The sequence below is a fragment of the Mizuhopecten yessoensis genome, unplaced genomic scaffold (assembly GCF_002113885.1).
Source record: "Mizuhopecten yessoensis strain PY_sf001 unplaced genomic scaffold, ASM211388v2 scaffold10281, whole genome shotgun sequence".
NCBI classification, from domain to species: Eukaryota; Metazoa; Mollusca; class Bivalvia; order Pectinida; family Pectinidae; genus Mizuhopecten; species Mizuhopecten yessoensis.
In genome coordinates this window covers 30605-46422 of record NW_018408468.1, presented here as the reverse complement: position 1 = coordinate 46422, position 15818 = coordinate 30605, and the positions used below count along the sequence as shown (strand labels likewise).

At 34.6% G+C, this 15818-nt stretch overlaps 1 protein-coding gene across 1 annotated transcript; it reads left to right on the top strand.

The window, feature by feature from the left end:
- Positions 1-5152: 5152 nt before the first annotated feature.
- Positions 5153-11076, top strand: LOC110460001. Its single transcript, XM_021512686.1, has 4 exons — positions 5153-5164; positions 5520-5683; positions 9983-10161; positions 10876-11076. The coding sequence occupies exons 1-4, from the start codon at positions 5153-5155 to the stop codon at positions 10932-10934; spliced, it is 414 nt and encodes a 137-aa protein (XP_021368361.1). The 3' UTR covers positions 10935-11076.
- Positions 11077-15818: the final 4742 nt, after the last annotated feature.

Sequence of the window (15818 nt, the reverse complement as noted above, 5' to 3'; positions counted from 1 at the left end):
GCCAAAAGGGCTAACTATGTGCCTCAAAACACACAAAAGTCGAACAGACGAGCGGCAAACATGCTGAGGACGTATTTAAAAGAAAAGAATCAGGAAGAACCGTTCGAGGAATTTGATAAAACGAAACTAAATGAGGTAGATCTACTGTGCCATTTTTATCTTGACAACAGAAAAGTTGACGGGGAACTGTACAAAACCAATATAAAAGACTCAAAGGGGTAATAAATTCGTTACACGGATTTTTGGCAGGGTATACGGGATGGTATGACCCTACAGGATTTCGTATTTCCTTCGGCCTATCGGCCTCAGGAAATACGAAACCCTTTAGGGTCATACCATCCCGTATACCCTGCCAAAAATCCGTGTGACTAATAGTATTACTCATTTAATGAAATAGGCAACACAATTGTTCTCCATTCAATATGTAAAAAACCGAAACGTGTACGGGTTTACTTGGACGAAAAGTGAGGTGTTGAAATTAATGTGGAGACACACAGATATAGCACAACAGGCATAACGATACTGTCACAGATATAACACAACAGGCATAACGATACTGTCACAGATATAACACAACAGGCATAACGATACTGTCACAGATATAACACAACAGGCATAACGATACTGTCACAGATATAACACAACAGGCATAACGATACTGTCACAGATATAACACAACAGGCATAACGATACTGTCACAGATATAACACAACAGGCATAACGATACTGTCACAGATATAACACAACAGGCATAACGATACTGTCACAGATATAACACAACAGGCATAACGATACTGTCACAGATATAACACAACAGGCATAACGATACTGTCACAGATATAACACAACAGGCATAACGATACTGTCACAGATATAACACAACAGGCATAACGATACTGTCACAGATATAACACAACAGGCATAACGATACTGTCACAGATATAACACAACAGGCATAACGATACTGTCACAGATATAACACAACAGGCATAACGATACTGTCACAGATATAACACAACAGGCATAACGATACTGTCACAGATATAACACAACAGGCATAACGATACTGTCACAGATATAACACAACAGGCATAACGATACTGTCACAGATATAACACAACAGGCATAACGATACTGTCACAGATATAACACAACAGGCATAACGATACTGTCACAGATATAACACAACAGGCATAACGATACTGTCACAGATATAACACAACAGGCATAACGATACTGTCACAGATATAACACAACAGGCATAACGATACTGTCACAGATATAACACAACAGGCATAACGATACTGTCACAGATATAACACAACAGGCATAACGATACTGTCACAGATATAACACAACAGGCATAACGATACTGTCACAGATATAACACAACAGGCATAACGATACTGTCACAGATATAACACAACAGGCATAACGATACTGTCACAGATATAACACAACAGGCATAACGATACTGTCACAGATATAACACAACAGGCATAACGATACTGTCACAGATATCGACGTAATTGCAGATATTCACTTCATCATACACAACATGTAGGGTCATATCACGTCTAGTAAAGTGTTAATGTGTGACGTTTCGAGGTCTAGTACGATATTTATGTATTGTCGTCATCAGATAAATGACTAGTAAAGTGTACCAACACCAAGATGTTAGATATATTTCTTCACAACCACTATAGGTTTCCTCACTCCTGACTCATTGGATAAACCTGCTAAGAGTTGGTAAACATTCTTTGTTGACCACTAGTGGGTAACACCCTGGACGTGATTTCATTGATCAGTCTATTACTGACGTCACGTAATAATGTTTTGCGACGTCATCTTCCATTGTGACGTCATGATTCACGGCAATTGTTTCCCCCCATTGGAACCTGACAAAGTGTATTTTCAAGGGAAACATACGACTTTCCAGATAAAATAGGAATGTTATGGGAGAAAGAGGTCACCAAACTCGTGATAGTAGGTTATCATGTTTATCTAACACTCGTTAGTCAATTTTCAAATTGTAAAAGACACTCGGTAAACTTCATGCCTTTATACAATGTGAAAATTAACTAACTCGAGTTAGACAAACATGATAACCAACCAATACTCGTTGGGGAACCTCCATATCCTGTACAAGACAATGCAATCGCCGTCGATGTGGCTACGTTGTAAGAGTACGAACACTTAGTGGTTATTAATGTATCAAATGACAGTCAATCGACGATTTCGTTCAGTAATGTTTTTTAAATGTTTGGCCAATAAGTTCATCCTTTCGATTCAGAACTGGAAGGCTGAGGGGTATCCAAATGGCCTCCTTTATCTGCCAACTTAATAGGTTGTTCTGTTTGTCGAATGTTTGCAGTCAATTTCACGATTTTGCTGTGTGTCATATGTGTTGCCGATTTATTGATCTGGTACTCCAACTATTCGGATCGGTAAATTTCTATCATTTTGGATTTCCGTATCTCTCCAGTGTTCAACAAATTGTCCGCTATTTTCTGCGGTATAAATTTGAACATGTATTCTGCAAAAAAATCATTGTGTGTGCTTTCCCTATGGTGTACCAGGATATTTCCAAACGTATTGTATTCAGATAATCCTTACGGGATGACCACTTGAAATATTATTTTGTTCTTCTCCTTAATTGACATTTTCTTGTTGTTTCTTTTATTTTGAACATGCATTTCGTACCCTTCTCTTTATCTATTACAGAACTTCACATGTTCCAACTTCCCCGTTATTGTGATCCTTCTTTTGTAGTTTGTCCTGTTGTTCTTTGACAATCGTATCGCATCTATTGGGATGCGTACCACGCCCAACTTCTCTTGCAAATGATGGTGAGGTTTAAAGTTCAGTAATTGGTCTGTATGCGACTTTAAGCTATAGACCAAGACCTTCGCGGTTCCGTCATATTTCTTTACAAGTAGTTTGTCAAAAAATGACTTTGGGCGGTTGATTTCTTCTTTACTTGTAAATTTATTGCTGTTTGGTATCTACGCTGTTGATAATGACAATTGAATCCCTATGTGACCCTTTCTAGATGATCTCTAACATACAAATCATTTCCATAAGCCTGGCCTGCAAGCACTCTAAGAAGGCGGTAGCTATTTGGATTATGGTCATGGCCATATTCATGACATAGTGTTTCGATTTACCCAATAGCTGTCCCAGAATGTCTGCTATAGACCGGGAAATATGTTAAACAGTGGTGGAGCCATTTCTTCCACAGTTATACGTCTCGGTGACTTCCCTTTTATGTTGATGTTGATTACAGTACTCTACTGTGCGCGTGTTCTTTGCAGTTAGATACAGGTATTTGTATGGAGATACAGTAACCTTACTTTCTTGTTTCATTTTGGACATGATGGCTATGAGATGAGGTGTCTTTTAAACTTTTGCGTTGGATTGGTCTGAAGCGGTTCATATGTTTTGTTGTCTTGGAGCATAATCACGACCTAGCTATCATAATCGTCTATCCCCGCGACGACTAGCATTGCCCTTATCAACTTGTAATATTACTTAATTCGTATAGCTAGTGTTGAAAAGTTGATTATTAAGCAGGTAGCAAATTTACATAAGTATCACGACACTTGTTTTGTTTCCTTTTCTGTTCTATAAAACATGTACTTCGATGTATTGGTAAACAAAATTTGAATAAAATAAAGTTTAAACCAACTGGTAATAGTATAAATATATTTGTCTCTGCCTGAGGTTTTGAAGTGTCGCCGTTCGTTCATGTCTTAATGCTTATTTGGGTTTCGATTTGGTACATTTAAAAAAACCACTACGAGTTGGTCAGCCTTAGCAGGATTCAGTTTTCTACTCGCGTGTTTTGTGTCTACAGTGTAATCACCAAATAGAAATTTGTTTGGAGTAACGTTTTATTGTACTGCTGAGCTCCTTTTTGAGATGGTCTTAACCCTCATATTCGGCACTGTATCATTCAAAGCTTCCTTTGTGTTGGTGTTCGTTATTGTTGTTTTCTCTGTCAGACGGTTTGATTCAATCAAGTAGCGCTGTTCCCTCATACAATTCATGTGCGTGTTCCTATCTCCTGCAGTGCAACTCGATAATCGCTCGGTCAGTTTAGCGTTAAGTACCGTTACCGTCATCATCTCTAGCCAAGGGCTGCACGATCCCGTACGCTCCGCTCTACCTTCTCGTCACCCTTATACTATTTAACAATAAAGAGTATGCAGATCGAATCGTACCGGATCGTAACCATTGGCTAGCGAAGATGCATTACCTTACGTTGGTATTGATTTAACTGTTTATGACACGCCAATCTCTCACAAGATCTGTCTGTGTTTTGCCGATGATATTCATAGCATTCTTTAGTCTATGAACACGTGAACTCTTGCACAACTATGACTGGGTATAAATCAAAGGATAACCGAATCGATTCGGCGCGTTGATTGTCGTTGGTTACATTCAATACACCTCAGTGTATATATTCCTTAACGGTTATTTTTCTGATGAAGGTGACGGAGTACATATCGTACTAGTCACCGAAACGCCACACATAAACATTTTAGTTGTTGTGCGATATGAATCTATGTACAATTCATTCTTACAAACAAGGAGAAACTGTCATGCATAGCTTGACAAAGAGACCCGCGTTCTTTAACTCATTACGACACTCTCATGGTCACGTCTTTTGTGTATTAAGCAAAACTCTGACACACACATCTTTCCAACTGTTAACCTTATTGAAGATATATCATATGTTTAGTTCAATTATTTTTGTAAACCCGTTTCATGTACATCTGGCCAGAGAATCTGTCGGTTTGAATGCAGTTACTAGAAAGTTCAGAAGTACATACTTATCAATAATAAAAGTGACGTCATCACACTGCTATACGGAGCGTTTGGTATCTGTGTGAATATGAATAAAATTAGTTTTATCACGTGTATGGTCTTCTGCCTATCCATTGTAATTCTAGGCGCAGTCAAAGTGTTTGTGATAAATGCTGGGTCGAACCAAAATTCCGTTGACCTTTGGCATGGACGTGGCTACTGGTCGCCGCCATCTTACCGCAATCCTCTCATTGGCTGTTGGGAAAGACTTGGTGTTCAAAATGTAGGATGTTTTTTTTACTCAAAAATTCATGTCTCCATAAGCAAACACGTCAAACTAGACATGGCTTTTAAAGTGATTTTGACTTGGTATCATTCTACATGTAATTAATTAATGTTTAACCTTTGTGTAAACGTCTAATCTCACAGAAGTATTTTTTTGTTTTTGTAATCGTCTGATCTTTAAGAAGCGATTATGTGTAAAATTCTGTCTTGCAGTTATCCTTTTAATTAAGTTAACTATCATCTGCGACCAAGATAATTTTTGTAATAATCCGATTCTACAGATGTATTTCTGCGTATCATGATTTCGTAAATATAATTTGTGTCTCATAGTCCTTACCACTGTTTTGTTATAGACTATGTGTAACGCACTGTGTATTTCTGTGCTGTATTGAGTGTTTGTAATGTCCTTTTTCTGTCTATTTTAGGTAACTTTCATAGTACAGTACAAGAGTGACGAGAGAAGAAGGAGCAGACGAATCAGCTTTGACGGCACAAGCAGTTCCAACACCTCTTGGTTCGCATCCAACAGGATTATCGAGAGCACGTTGCTTGACAAATCAACAGCAGCCAACGTCTTTAGTATCGACAGGTAATTGTTTTCTATTGTCCAAATTATAAAAAATAAATAAAAACATACATTGATCATCTTCAAAAGATTTCTGTGTCGTCGTTTTTATCAACTATATGCAGATACAGCGTATCATCGGATAATTTGATTCAAACTACTTCCCCAATACTATACTTTTACAGGTTATATCGGATAACCAGAAACAAAAATACAAAAAAATGGTTTAGTTAAAGTTCCATGGCGATGCAATTACTCCGCAATGTTGTGTCTTGTACACAGATATTTCGATTTTATCAGAATAAAAAATATTATGAAATTTGAATTGTTTTAAATAAAATTATAAAGGATAACTATGATATTTAGGGGGGGGGGGGCGTCATACAATATATACCTTATCACCTCAAAATGAACCCTTGTTATGATTGAATGTTATTATTCATTCAGGGTTGTGATCGTCATTCTAAAGTGTTGTTGTTTATGAAATATCAGAATTTTATGATATATTTGAGATTTTAGTCATTTTTTCCTTTATAGTTATTTTTATCGATAAATGTTATTGTTTATCCAATAATGTTACTGTGTTTTCGAATTTGTTTAATCTTATTCTCTTTATTCTAGAGTGTAATCAGTTATTCGAGATTACTATTCGCTATTCGTCTCCATTTTATATAGTTCTTAGTACTATTGTATGAGCTGGAATGTTGTACCTGTATCGAGTATATTGTTATTGTTTACTTTTGTGTTACATATTGTAAACATACGAAGATAACATGCAAAATCAACTACGAAAACGTACAATATACGACGTCTACAGAAAGAAACGTAAAACTTTATCAATTATGGAGTATAATGCCAACACATTTAACATTCGACGTAAACAAAATAAAATGTATCAACGTCTAACATATCAAGTACAACGTCAATAAAGATTGTGTACAAAGGTTACAAAAATAACGTATAAACGTCTACAAAAATAACGTATACACGTCTACAAAATAACGTATAAACGTCTATAAAAATAACGTATAAACGTCTACAAAAATAACATAAACGTCTACAAAAATAACATAAACGTCTACAAAAATAACGTATAAACGTCTACAAAAACAACGTATCAACTTCTACAAAAATAACGTAAAAACGTCTACAAAAAACCGTATACACGTCTACAGAAATAACGTATAAACGTCTACAAAAATAACGTATAAACGTCTGCAAAAATAACTTATAAACGTCTACAAAAATAACGTATAAACTTCTACAAAAATAACGTATAAACGTCTACAAAAATAACGTATACACGTCTACAAAAATAATGTATAAACGTCTACAAAAATAACGTATAAACGTCTACAAAAATAACGTATAAACGTCTACAAAAATAACGTATCAACGTCTACAAAAATAACGTATACGAGTCTACAAAAATAATGTATAAACGTCTACAAAAATAACGTATAAACTTCTACAAAAATAACGTATAAACATCTAAACAATAACGTATAAACGTCTACAAAAATAACGTATAAACGTCTACAAAAAAACCGTATACACGTCTACAGAAATAACGTAAAAACGTCTACAAAAATAACGTATAAGACGTCTACAAAAATAGCGTATAAATGTCTACAAAAAAACCGTATACACGTCTACAGAAATAACGTAAAAACGTCTACAAAAATAATGTATAAACGTCTACAAAAATATCGTATAAACGTTAAACAATAACGTATAAACGTCTACAAAAATAACGTATAAACGTCTAAACAATAACGTATAAACGGCTACAAAAATAACGTTTAAACGTCTACAAAAAACCGTATACACGTCTACAGAAATAAAGTAAAAACGTCTACAAAAACAACGTATCAACTTCTACAAAAATAACGTGTAAACGTCACAAAAATAACGTATACACGTCTACAAAAATAACGTATAAACGTCTACAAAAATAACGTATAAACGTCTATAAAATAACGTATACACGTCTACAAAATAACGTATATACGTCTACAAAAATAACGTATAAACGTCCACAAAAATAACGTCTACAAGTCTACAAAAATAACGTATAAACGTCTACAAAAATAACGTATAAACGTCTATAAAATTAAGTATAAACGTCTACAAAAATAACGTATAAACGTCTACAAAAATAAAACGTCTACAAAAATAACGTATTAACGTCTACAAAAATAACGTATAAACGTCTATAAAAATAACGTATAAACGTCTACAAAAATAACGCCAAACGTCTACAAAGTTAACGTAAAATGTAAACGAATTTATTTATTTGACGAAAATAAAGATCAAAATACATCAATAAAAATAACGATTAAAGTCAAAAAACTTAATTCACGATGTCAAAACAATTTATCTATGGGGTCAACGAAAATAACAATCGACGTCAACAATGATAACCTACAGTCTAGACAAATCGTGCGACGTTAACACATATAAAGTACAACATCCACAAGGTTACAAAAGCAACGCCTATAAATAGATAACGTCTACAAAGCCAAAAAAACCCTAAAACAATGCCAACGTACGATAAGAAATTGCGACAGTAAAGATACTGTAGTGTTAATCGTCGACACGTATAGCGTGCAATGAACCAATTTCGATTCACAATGTCAACACAATTCAAAGTTTACAAAGATAAAGTACGACATCAGCAAACGTAGCTACAACGACAACAAAGAAAATATACAATGCCTGCAATCTGACTAAAATCATCTGTTAGGCTCCGTTAACTTCGCACTACATGTACACATGAACGGAAAATGAGGAAGGGATGAAAGTACTTAGCAGAACTGGACTGGGTTGTTCACCAGGTAGCTGTTAGAGAGTCCAGAGTTCGAATACCAGCCTGGCCGTGCATTTTTAATGTTCCTCTCCTGTTAGTGTTACACTAAGATAAATTTAGCATTATTTAGGGAGCCATGTACCAGATGATTTTAATAAGATAAGCTACGACAACCTCAAAAGATGATACACGTGGTTATAACATAACGTATAATGTCAAGAAACATAACGTATGTCGTCAGCAAAGATACTGTTCGATATCAACAAATATAATTGAAAACTTGAATAGTGTTTACCTACGAAGTCTGCGATAATAAACTACAATGTCAATAAAGGTCATGTATAACGTCAAAAAAGGTGGTCAGAAGGTGCAGTGGAAAGCGTGCAATAAGTGGTTTCCTCCCACAATAAGAGCCCCCGCGCGCTAGCACCTGGACCAGCAAGAGTGCTTATAATGAATTGTAATAGCTTGTTTCGTAATTGTTGTAAAATTAATAAAGTTAATATTATATTATAACGTCAAATAAAAAGACGTCAACAAAGGAAACCAAAAACATTAAAAGAAATAACTTAAAAAAAATTGCGTACGACGACAATAAAATAGTAAAAAGAAATAACAGAGATGTAGTTCAACGTCGCCATTCTAAGTTATTTAAGATATAACACGACATTTGATTGGGCGATTAAAATAAGATGCGACAGATGCAACAAAGTTAACGTACAACGACAACAAAGTTAACGTACGACGACAACAAAGTTAACGTACGACGTCAGCAAAGTTAACGTACGACGTCAGCAAAGTTAACCTACGACGTCAGCAAAGTTAACGTACGACGTCAACAAAGATACAAACGACATCAAGAAAGATACATACGAAGTCGACAGATTTCAAATTCGACGTCAGCAAAGATACAAACGACTTCAAGAAAGATACATACGACGCCGACAGAGTTCAAATACGACGTCAGCAAAGATACAAACGACATCAAGAAAGATACATACGACGCCGACAGAGTTCAAATACGACGTCAGCAAAGATACAAACGACATCAAGAAAGATACATACGACGCCGACAGAGTTCAAATACGACGTCAGCAAAGATACAAACGACATCAAGAAAGATACATACGACGCCGACAGAGTTCAAATACGACGTCAGCAAAGATACAAACGACATCAAGAAAGATACATACGACGCCGACAGAGTTCAGATACGACGTCAACAAAGATACATACGACGTCAATAAATATACGTACGACGTCAACAAAGTTAAGGTATTCCATGTATAATGAAGTCGGCAAACATCGGCTAACATCGGGAAACTTCGTAATGTGGGAATTCCCCCTTATCATGACGTCATTTTCGGTATGAGTTACAGCCCGTTGGGGAAACCCCGATTGTAAACAAATGGCGACTAATTGTTATTTGCGTGGTCGTGTTAAGAAATCTCGTCAAAATTACTGTCAAGGACACCTTTGATATTAAAAGACAATGTATTTCTTTCTTTATTCAGGCACCCATCTAGGCACTTCTTCATCAACAAATATTATGGTGGCTGCCAAAACGATTATGGTTGGGTAGTAATTGCGGACGATCACGACACAAACTACGTGTGTCCGTGGGAAAACTCAACATCTTATCCATTGATAATGTGTGCGACTGACTCTACAGCCATCAACTGGAGTACAAACGGTAATGACGATGTTTGTTTTAATATCTAGGCATTTTATATTTGAACAATTACAATGACGATTGGAATACTACCATATATAGCCTACACATCAAAATAGCAATAATGCTTCATATGCCCGATAGCATAAGTATGGCTGTTGCTGTACTTTCCGTACAATTGATACATTTAAGGTGATACTCACTATATAATCCTTATGGTTTTTGTATGATCACTTCTATAAATGCCGAACACCTGATAGCTTTTATATGTTCATCAGTAAATCTATGCATGTTTGGGTAAATAGTATGTCTGCTGTATACCACTGCATGGTCGTAAAGGGCGACTACTGTGGGGCCTTGCAGAATGTTTTTTTTCTTCTATGATGTCTTATACCAGAGGGCATGGAGGAGACCAAAACATTAGTGTTGTCACCGCTGGCAACGCTTGGGAGTCTTTTTCGTTTCCTATTTTTCCTTCTGCTTCCTTTCTTTTTCTATCTACTTTCTGTTTAAGGCGCCGATCTTAGGTATCCGATCTCAAATGACCTTGGCTGTTGCAAAATAATAAAGCCCGATTGATACCGTTAATATCGTATATTTGATAATTAACGCATGGTCCTTAGTACAAGCTCCGTTTACCTCCGAAAACAGTTTTCGTATGATTAATTCTCTAAGTTCCATTCGTTGATTGTGCTGGTATGATCATTGCTCATAAAATATTCCTTTTTTTTACAGAAACAAACATTGCCACCAGCGTAAGGATATTACTACACGCCTCTCTTCTGAACAACTGATGACGTTGGTATTATGACGGCAGATACTCTAGATCTGGTCATCTTGCTCACACAAACCGTACGCGCTGACCTGACAGTTTTGTTTTATTTGTTTCTGCTAGAGAATTGTGTCAGAGACCCATACCTTCAAACATTCTAAAGAAGTATGACTCAATGTTGTTTGTTCGTTATCAACTTCCCTCTTTCCCCTTGTATTTAAATGCAGATTGAATTGAATATCACAAGCTGCTACATCTTAAGGTGTATGTGGGTCGCGCACTTGATCTTGATTACATTGATCTATTTATCATAGCAACCTGTTTTTCGGACCATTATGTTTCTTGTTTAGCTGGTTCGTTTTGTGTGATCGGAAGTTCAGTACGCCCTCATCTGGAAATGCTACCTGAATCTGTCGTATTTACTTAAAAAATATTAAATAGGTAATAACACTGACAGACTTCGTTCGCTAGGTCTACCTAGCCTTGAATGATAGAAGAATACGAGGGAGTGTTACCCAATTATTCTGGACAAAGACAAACTCATCCAAATGGCTCCAGTTACCACTTTTAGAGGAAACTCCAAATAGTGGTTCAAAAGAAGAACGATATTAAATGTAACCAAATACTGATATAGTAGTAGGGTCGAGGACAACTGGATCTCGCTCCTAAACTCAGTAGTAGAAAACCCTGCTAAACAATCACTGGAGTCAATAATCCAAAATGTGTAACCACCTATTACTCACAGTCACACCTAATGCTAGAAAATTATCAATATGCGTCTTAAGAAGCTGGATCAGCAAACATCGACGTCAATTCTACATGAAATCTTCATGAATTTGCGTAGTGGATAGCGCGGTCGTCCTTTACAAGATGGTTTCGGACGTGAAACGGTAAAAAAAACCAGTCAAATGACCGATGAATTGGACTTTATCTTGGTTTCCTGGTTCCTCCCCACGATAAGGATATTTACACGATTTTTTTGGTGCCACCATAAGTGATATATATATAAATATTTATCATTCTAAAATCAACATTCTTGCGAATCAAGTAGAGTTTATTTTCATCCTGTATAGTGATAAATGACGGAAACTTATTTTGGTTTAAATGACGACAAAATGAGTTCTCCTCTCATGATTGTTTCTATTTTATTACGGTTTTTCATTTAATCGTATTTATTGTTAATTTGGTTTGATATCGATAAAAAGTTTTATATCTATTTGTTTAGTATGTAAAATTATTTAAAAAAAAAATGTTGATCTGTTTCTCTACATATGTTAGTGACATTTGACATGTATGGCATACTTTAGTTTAAATTAAGTAATAGTTACAACAAACTTAAGTTATAATAAACTTCAATTATAACAAACCTTTTTTTTCAGACAGAAACATACATATACAGTTTACGTAGTAATATAAATATACACAAACACACGCACATATACGTAGCATACATACATACATACATGTACATGGCATATGAAAATATTGTAAACATACATACATTCCTACATGCATGCATAAACATAACACAAATCAATACAGGTAGTTAATGCATGTGTAAATCGAGAATGCATACATAAATATATGCATGCACAAACATACATATGCATGCATGCACCCATGCATACACACATGCATGCACGCAGATATGCACACATATGCATATATACCCATGCCTATTTATTTATATCCATCCGTACATACATGTACATAAACAAACAAACAAAAACATGAACATGTAAACACATAGCTATATTTCATGTGATTTCTTTTTAATTTGTTAAGATTATATTTCAATCATCAGTTTCATCTCACAGCATTTTGCATATAGAATATCATATACCTATATATATATATATAAATATATAATTTAGAATATTCAATACTACATGTAAATATATACTTAATTGTTGTTATATATATTATATAGTTCTTTGGCTTTTACCTTGTCAATCTCATGTACATTAAATACATATTTTTTAAATTCAGTCATACTAGGGTTTCTTTTCTTTCTGGAGCTAAAGTAGATGAAGAATTTTGCATGAATCAGGATGATATTAATTAGAATGGATTTTTGGAATTCAGACGTTTTGCCAAAAAGTAAAATATCTTCCTTTATTTCGAATGTTTGGTCAGTTTTTAAGTATATCCATCTACGTATGTCCTGCCAGAAGTTATTTGTTATTTGACACTGATAAAAAAGATGTTCTATAATTTCTTTGCTTCTTGGCATAAATTACATAAATCACATTGTTTGATTCCAATTATTTTCAAATAATGATTATTAAGTGTAAGTATTCTTTAAAGAAGCCTGAAAGTGAACCATTGAATGCTACTGTCTCTTGTTATTTTGTAAACGAGAGATACACGAGATCTCCAGTTAACAGTGGAAAAGAGTTGGTTAGATAGCCGTTTTACTTTTGCTGTATTAGTAAGGTTTCTTCGATTAATGAGAGTGTTGAACATATCTCTACTTCCTTTTTTACTTCTTGATATTACATTGATGTGAAAGGGTATAAATGGTCTTTCAATAACTGAATTATTTGATCTGATATCATTACCTCTCATAAATGATTTAATGATTTGCAAATGCTTCTGTATTGTAGAAAATGTCCAGTGGTAACATTATACTTTTCTTCAAAATCTTTATAGCTTAACAAATCTCCATCCATTTGTATTATATCTCCAACATATAATACATTTTGTAAATACCATTCATTTCAGAAAAAGTGGTCATTATCAATCTTAAAAGTTTTGTTGTACCATATTGGCGTTTAAAAAAAATAAAAAATAAATAATATTTTTCATTTCTGCCACTTTGGTCCATGTTTCAAAAACATCTTTACAAAATTGATTTTCTGTATGAATACTTTTAATGTATTCAATTCCTATTTCTCCTATTTTTTTATGCTTACAAATTTCCCCAAACAAGTTTAGCCATTCAATTTTCTTCAGAAAAATGTATTCTCCTAATCCATGTAGTTTTAAGTCCATGTATTCTATCGATTAGTTATTGCCAGATAAAATTGTAAAACTTTTTGTTCAATGATTGAATTATGTCTTTACTTGGAGTAGGGAGAGATATAAACAGGTGATTCATTTTTGCAATGATAGATATTTAAGAGCAGTTATTCTCCCTATAGGTGTTAAAATTCTTCTTGACCATAGATGTAACTTGCCACCATAATACTAATACTTTTGTTAAATTTTTTAAAATAGCCATGTCTTCTAAATTGACAGAGAAATCAATCCCAGGTAAGGTAAATTTGGTTGTTCCCCATTGTAGTTTCCACCTGTGATGGTATACATCAGCACTAACCTTTTTGCTACCTATCCAAAAAAACATTTGTTTTTTTCAGTATTTACTTGTAACCCTGATATTTTAGCATTTTATCTAACATGTTTATAACCTGTATGAATGAAGATTTTGTGCCATTTAAAATAAAGGATGTGTCATCAGCGAACTATGAGAGCCTGTGTTTTTTGTTATTTATGTTTATGCCCTTATTATTTTTATTATGTTTTACCATGATAACTATATTAATTCAGCTACCAAAAGAAATAAGTAAGATAATACTGGATCCCCTTGTCTTCAGCCCCTTTTTATGACTACAAAGTTTGATAAAAAAATCCTGTGTTAAAAACCTTTATCCATTTCTTTATACTATTTCCAAAATTGAAAAAAAAAGAAAAAGATTTTGCAAGAAAGTCCCATGACACAGGGTCGAAAGCCTTTTCAAAATAAGTAAAAATTAGTTGCTCTGTATAGTTCATTATGTCATATATATTAACCGTGTATTTTCCCCAATGTATCTCCCACTTAAAAACCTGTTTTTGTTTTAGAAATTACAGAGTCTAAAACTGATTTCAATCTATTTGCAATGCATGGATATGCTAATTTGTAAGTTATGTTCAGAAGAGTAATAGGTCTCCAATTCTTTAAATATTATCTGGGTTCATTACCTTTTGGAAGACATATTATGGCACCTTGTTTTTGTGTAATAGTTCACTGCCCATGTTTGTAGCCTTCATTTAAAGATCTAATAATAAGATGTTTTAGATCATGCCAAAAAAAAAAATATCAAAAGAATCTGCAGTATAGCCGTCCGATCCTGGTGATTTATTGTTTTTCATGTTTTTCAGTGCAAATAATCATTCTTTTTCTTTCAAATCACCTTCAATATTTACCTTTTGACTATCATTAAGTATATATTGAAATCATGATATTTTAAAAATTCGTTTAAGTCAATATCTTCAATGTTTTCAGAGTGCTTTGAATAAAGATATTTGTAAAACAATTCTACATGTAACTCTTTTAATATTTCATTCTGTTTTGTGATAAGTTCATCATACTTTTATGATACTAGTCCGTTAAAATAGACCATAATCGCAGGCTCTGAAATTCTGATCGGTCGCCTGTTAATGGTCAGATATCTACTGCTTTATAAACCATGGGGATATGTCGCCAAAAACACCCCCTACTTTTGACAATTATTACCAATCAAAATCGCGCTAACAAAAACGCACAGGTCATCTTTCACGGTCTAGTAAATCATACATAGCGGAAATATTTTTTGACACAGAATTCGGCTCAGGTAGGATCGAAAAGTCCGCGACAATACCTAAAACCCGATATCTCCCTGAAAACACCCCCGACTTTCCCACTAGCTGAAATGTTTTGATCCGAAATTCATTCGAACCTGACAAATCCAAAACAACCCCTACTTTTGACTCTTTGGCCTCACAATACATCTAGTAAAAAGCATTTTTGATGAAATTTTAACTACTGGTAGAATCTAATTTCAATAGAAATCTATGGCCCCCTCCCTACTACACCCCCCACCCCCGTGATAACGTGTTAACAATTCCAACGTGTTAACCGTGACAACGTTTTTACAATTCCAAC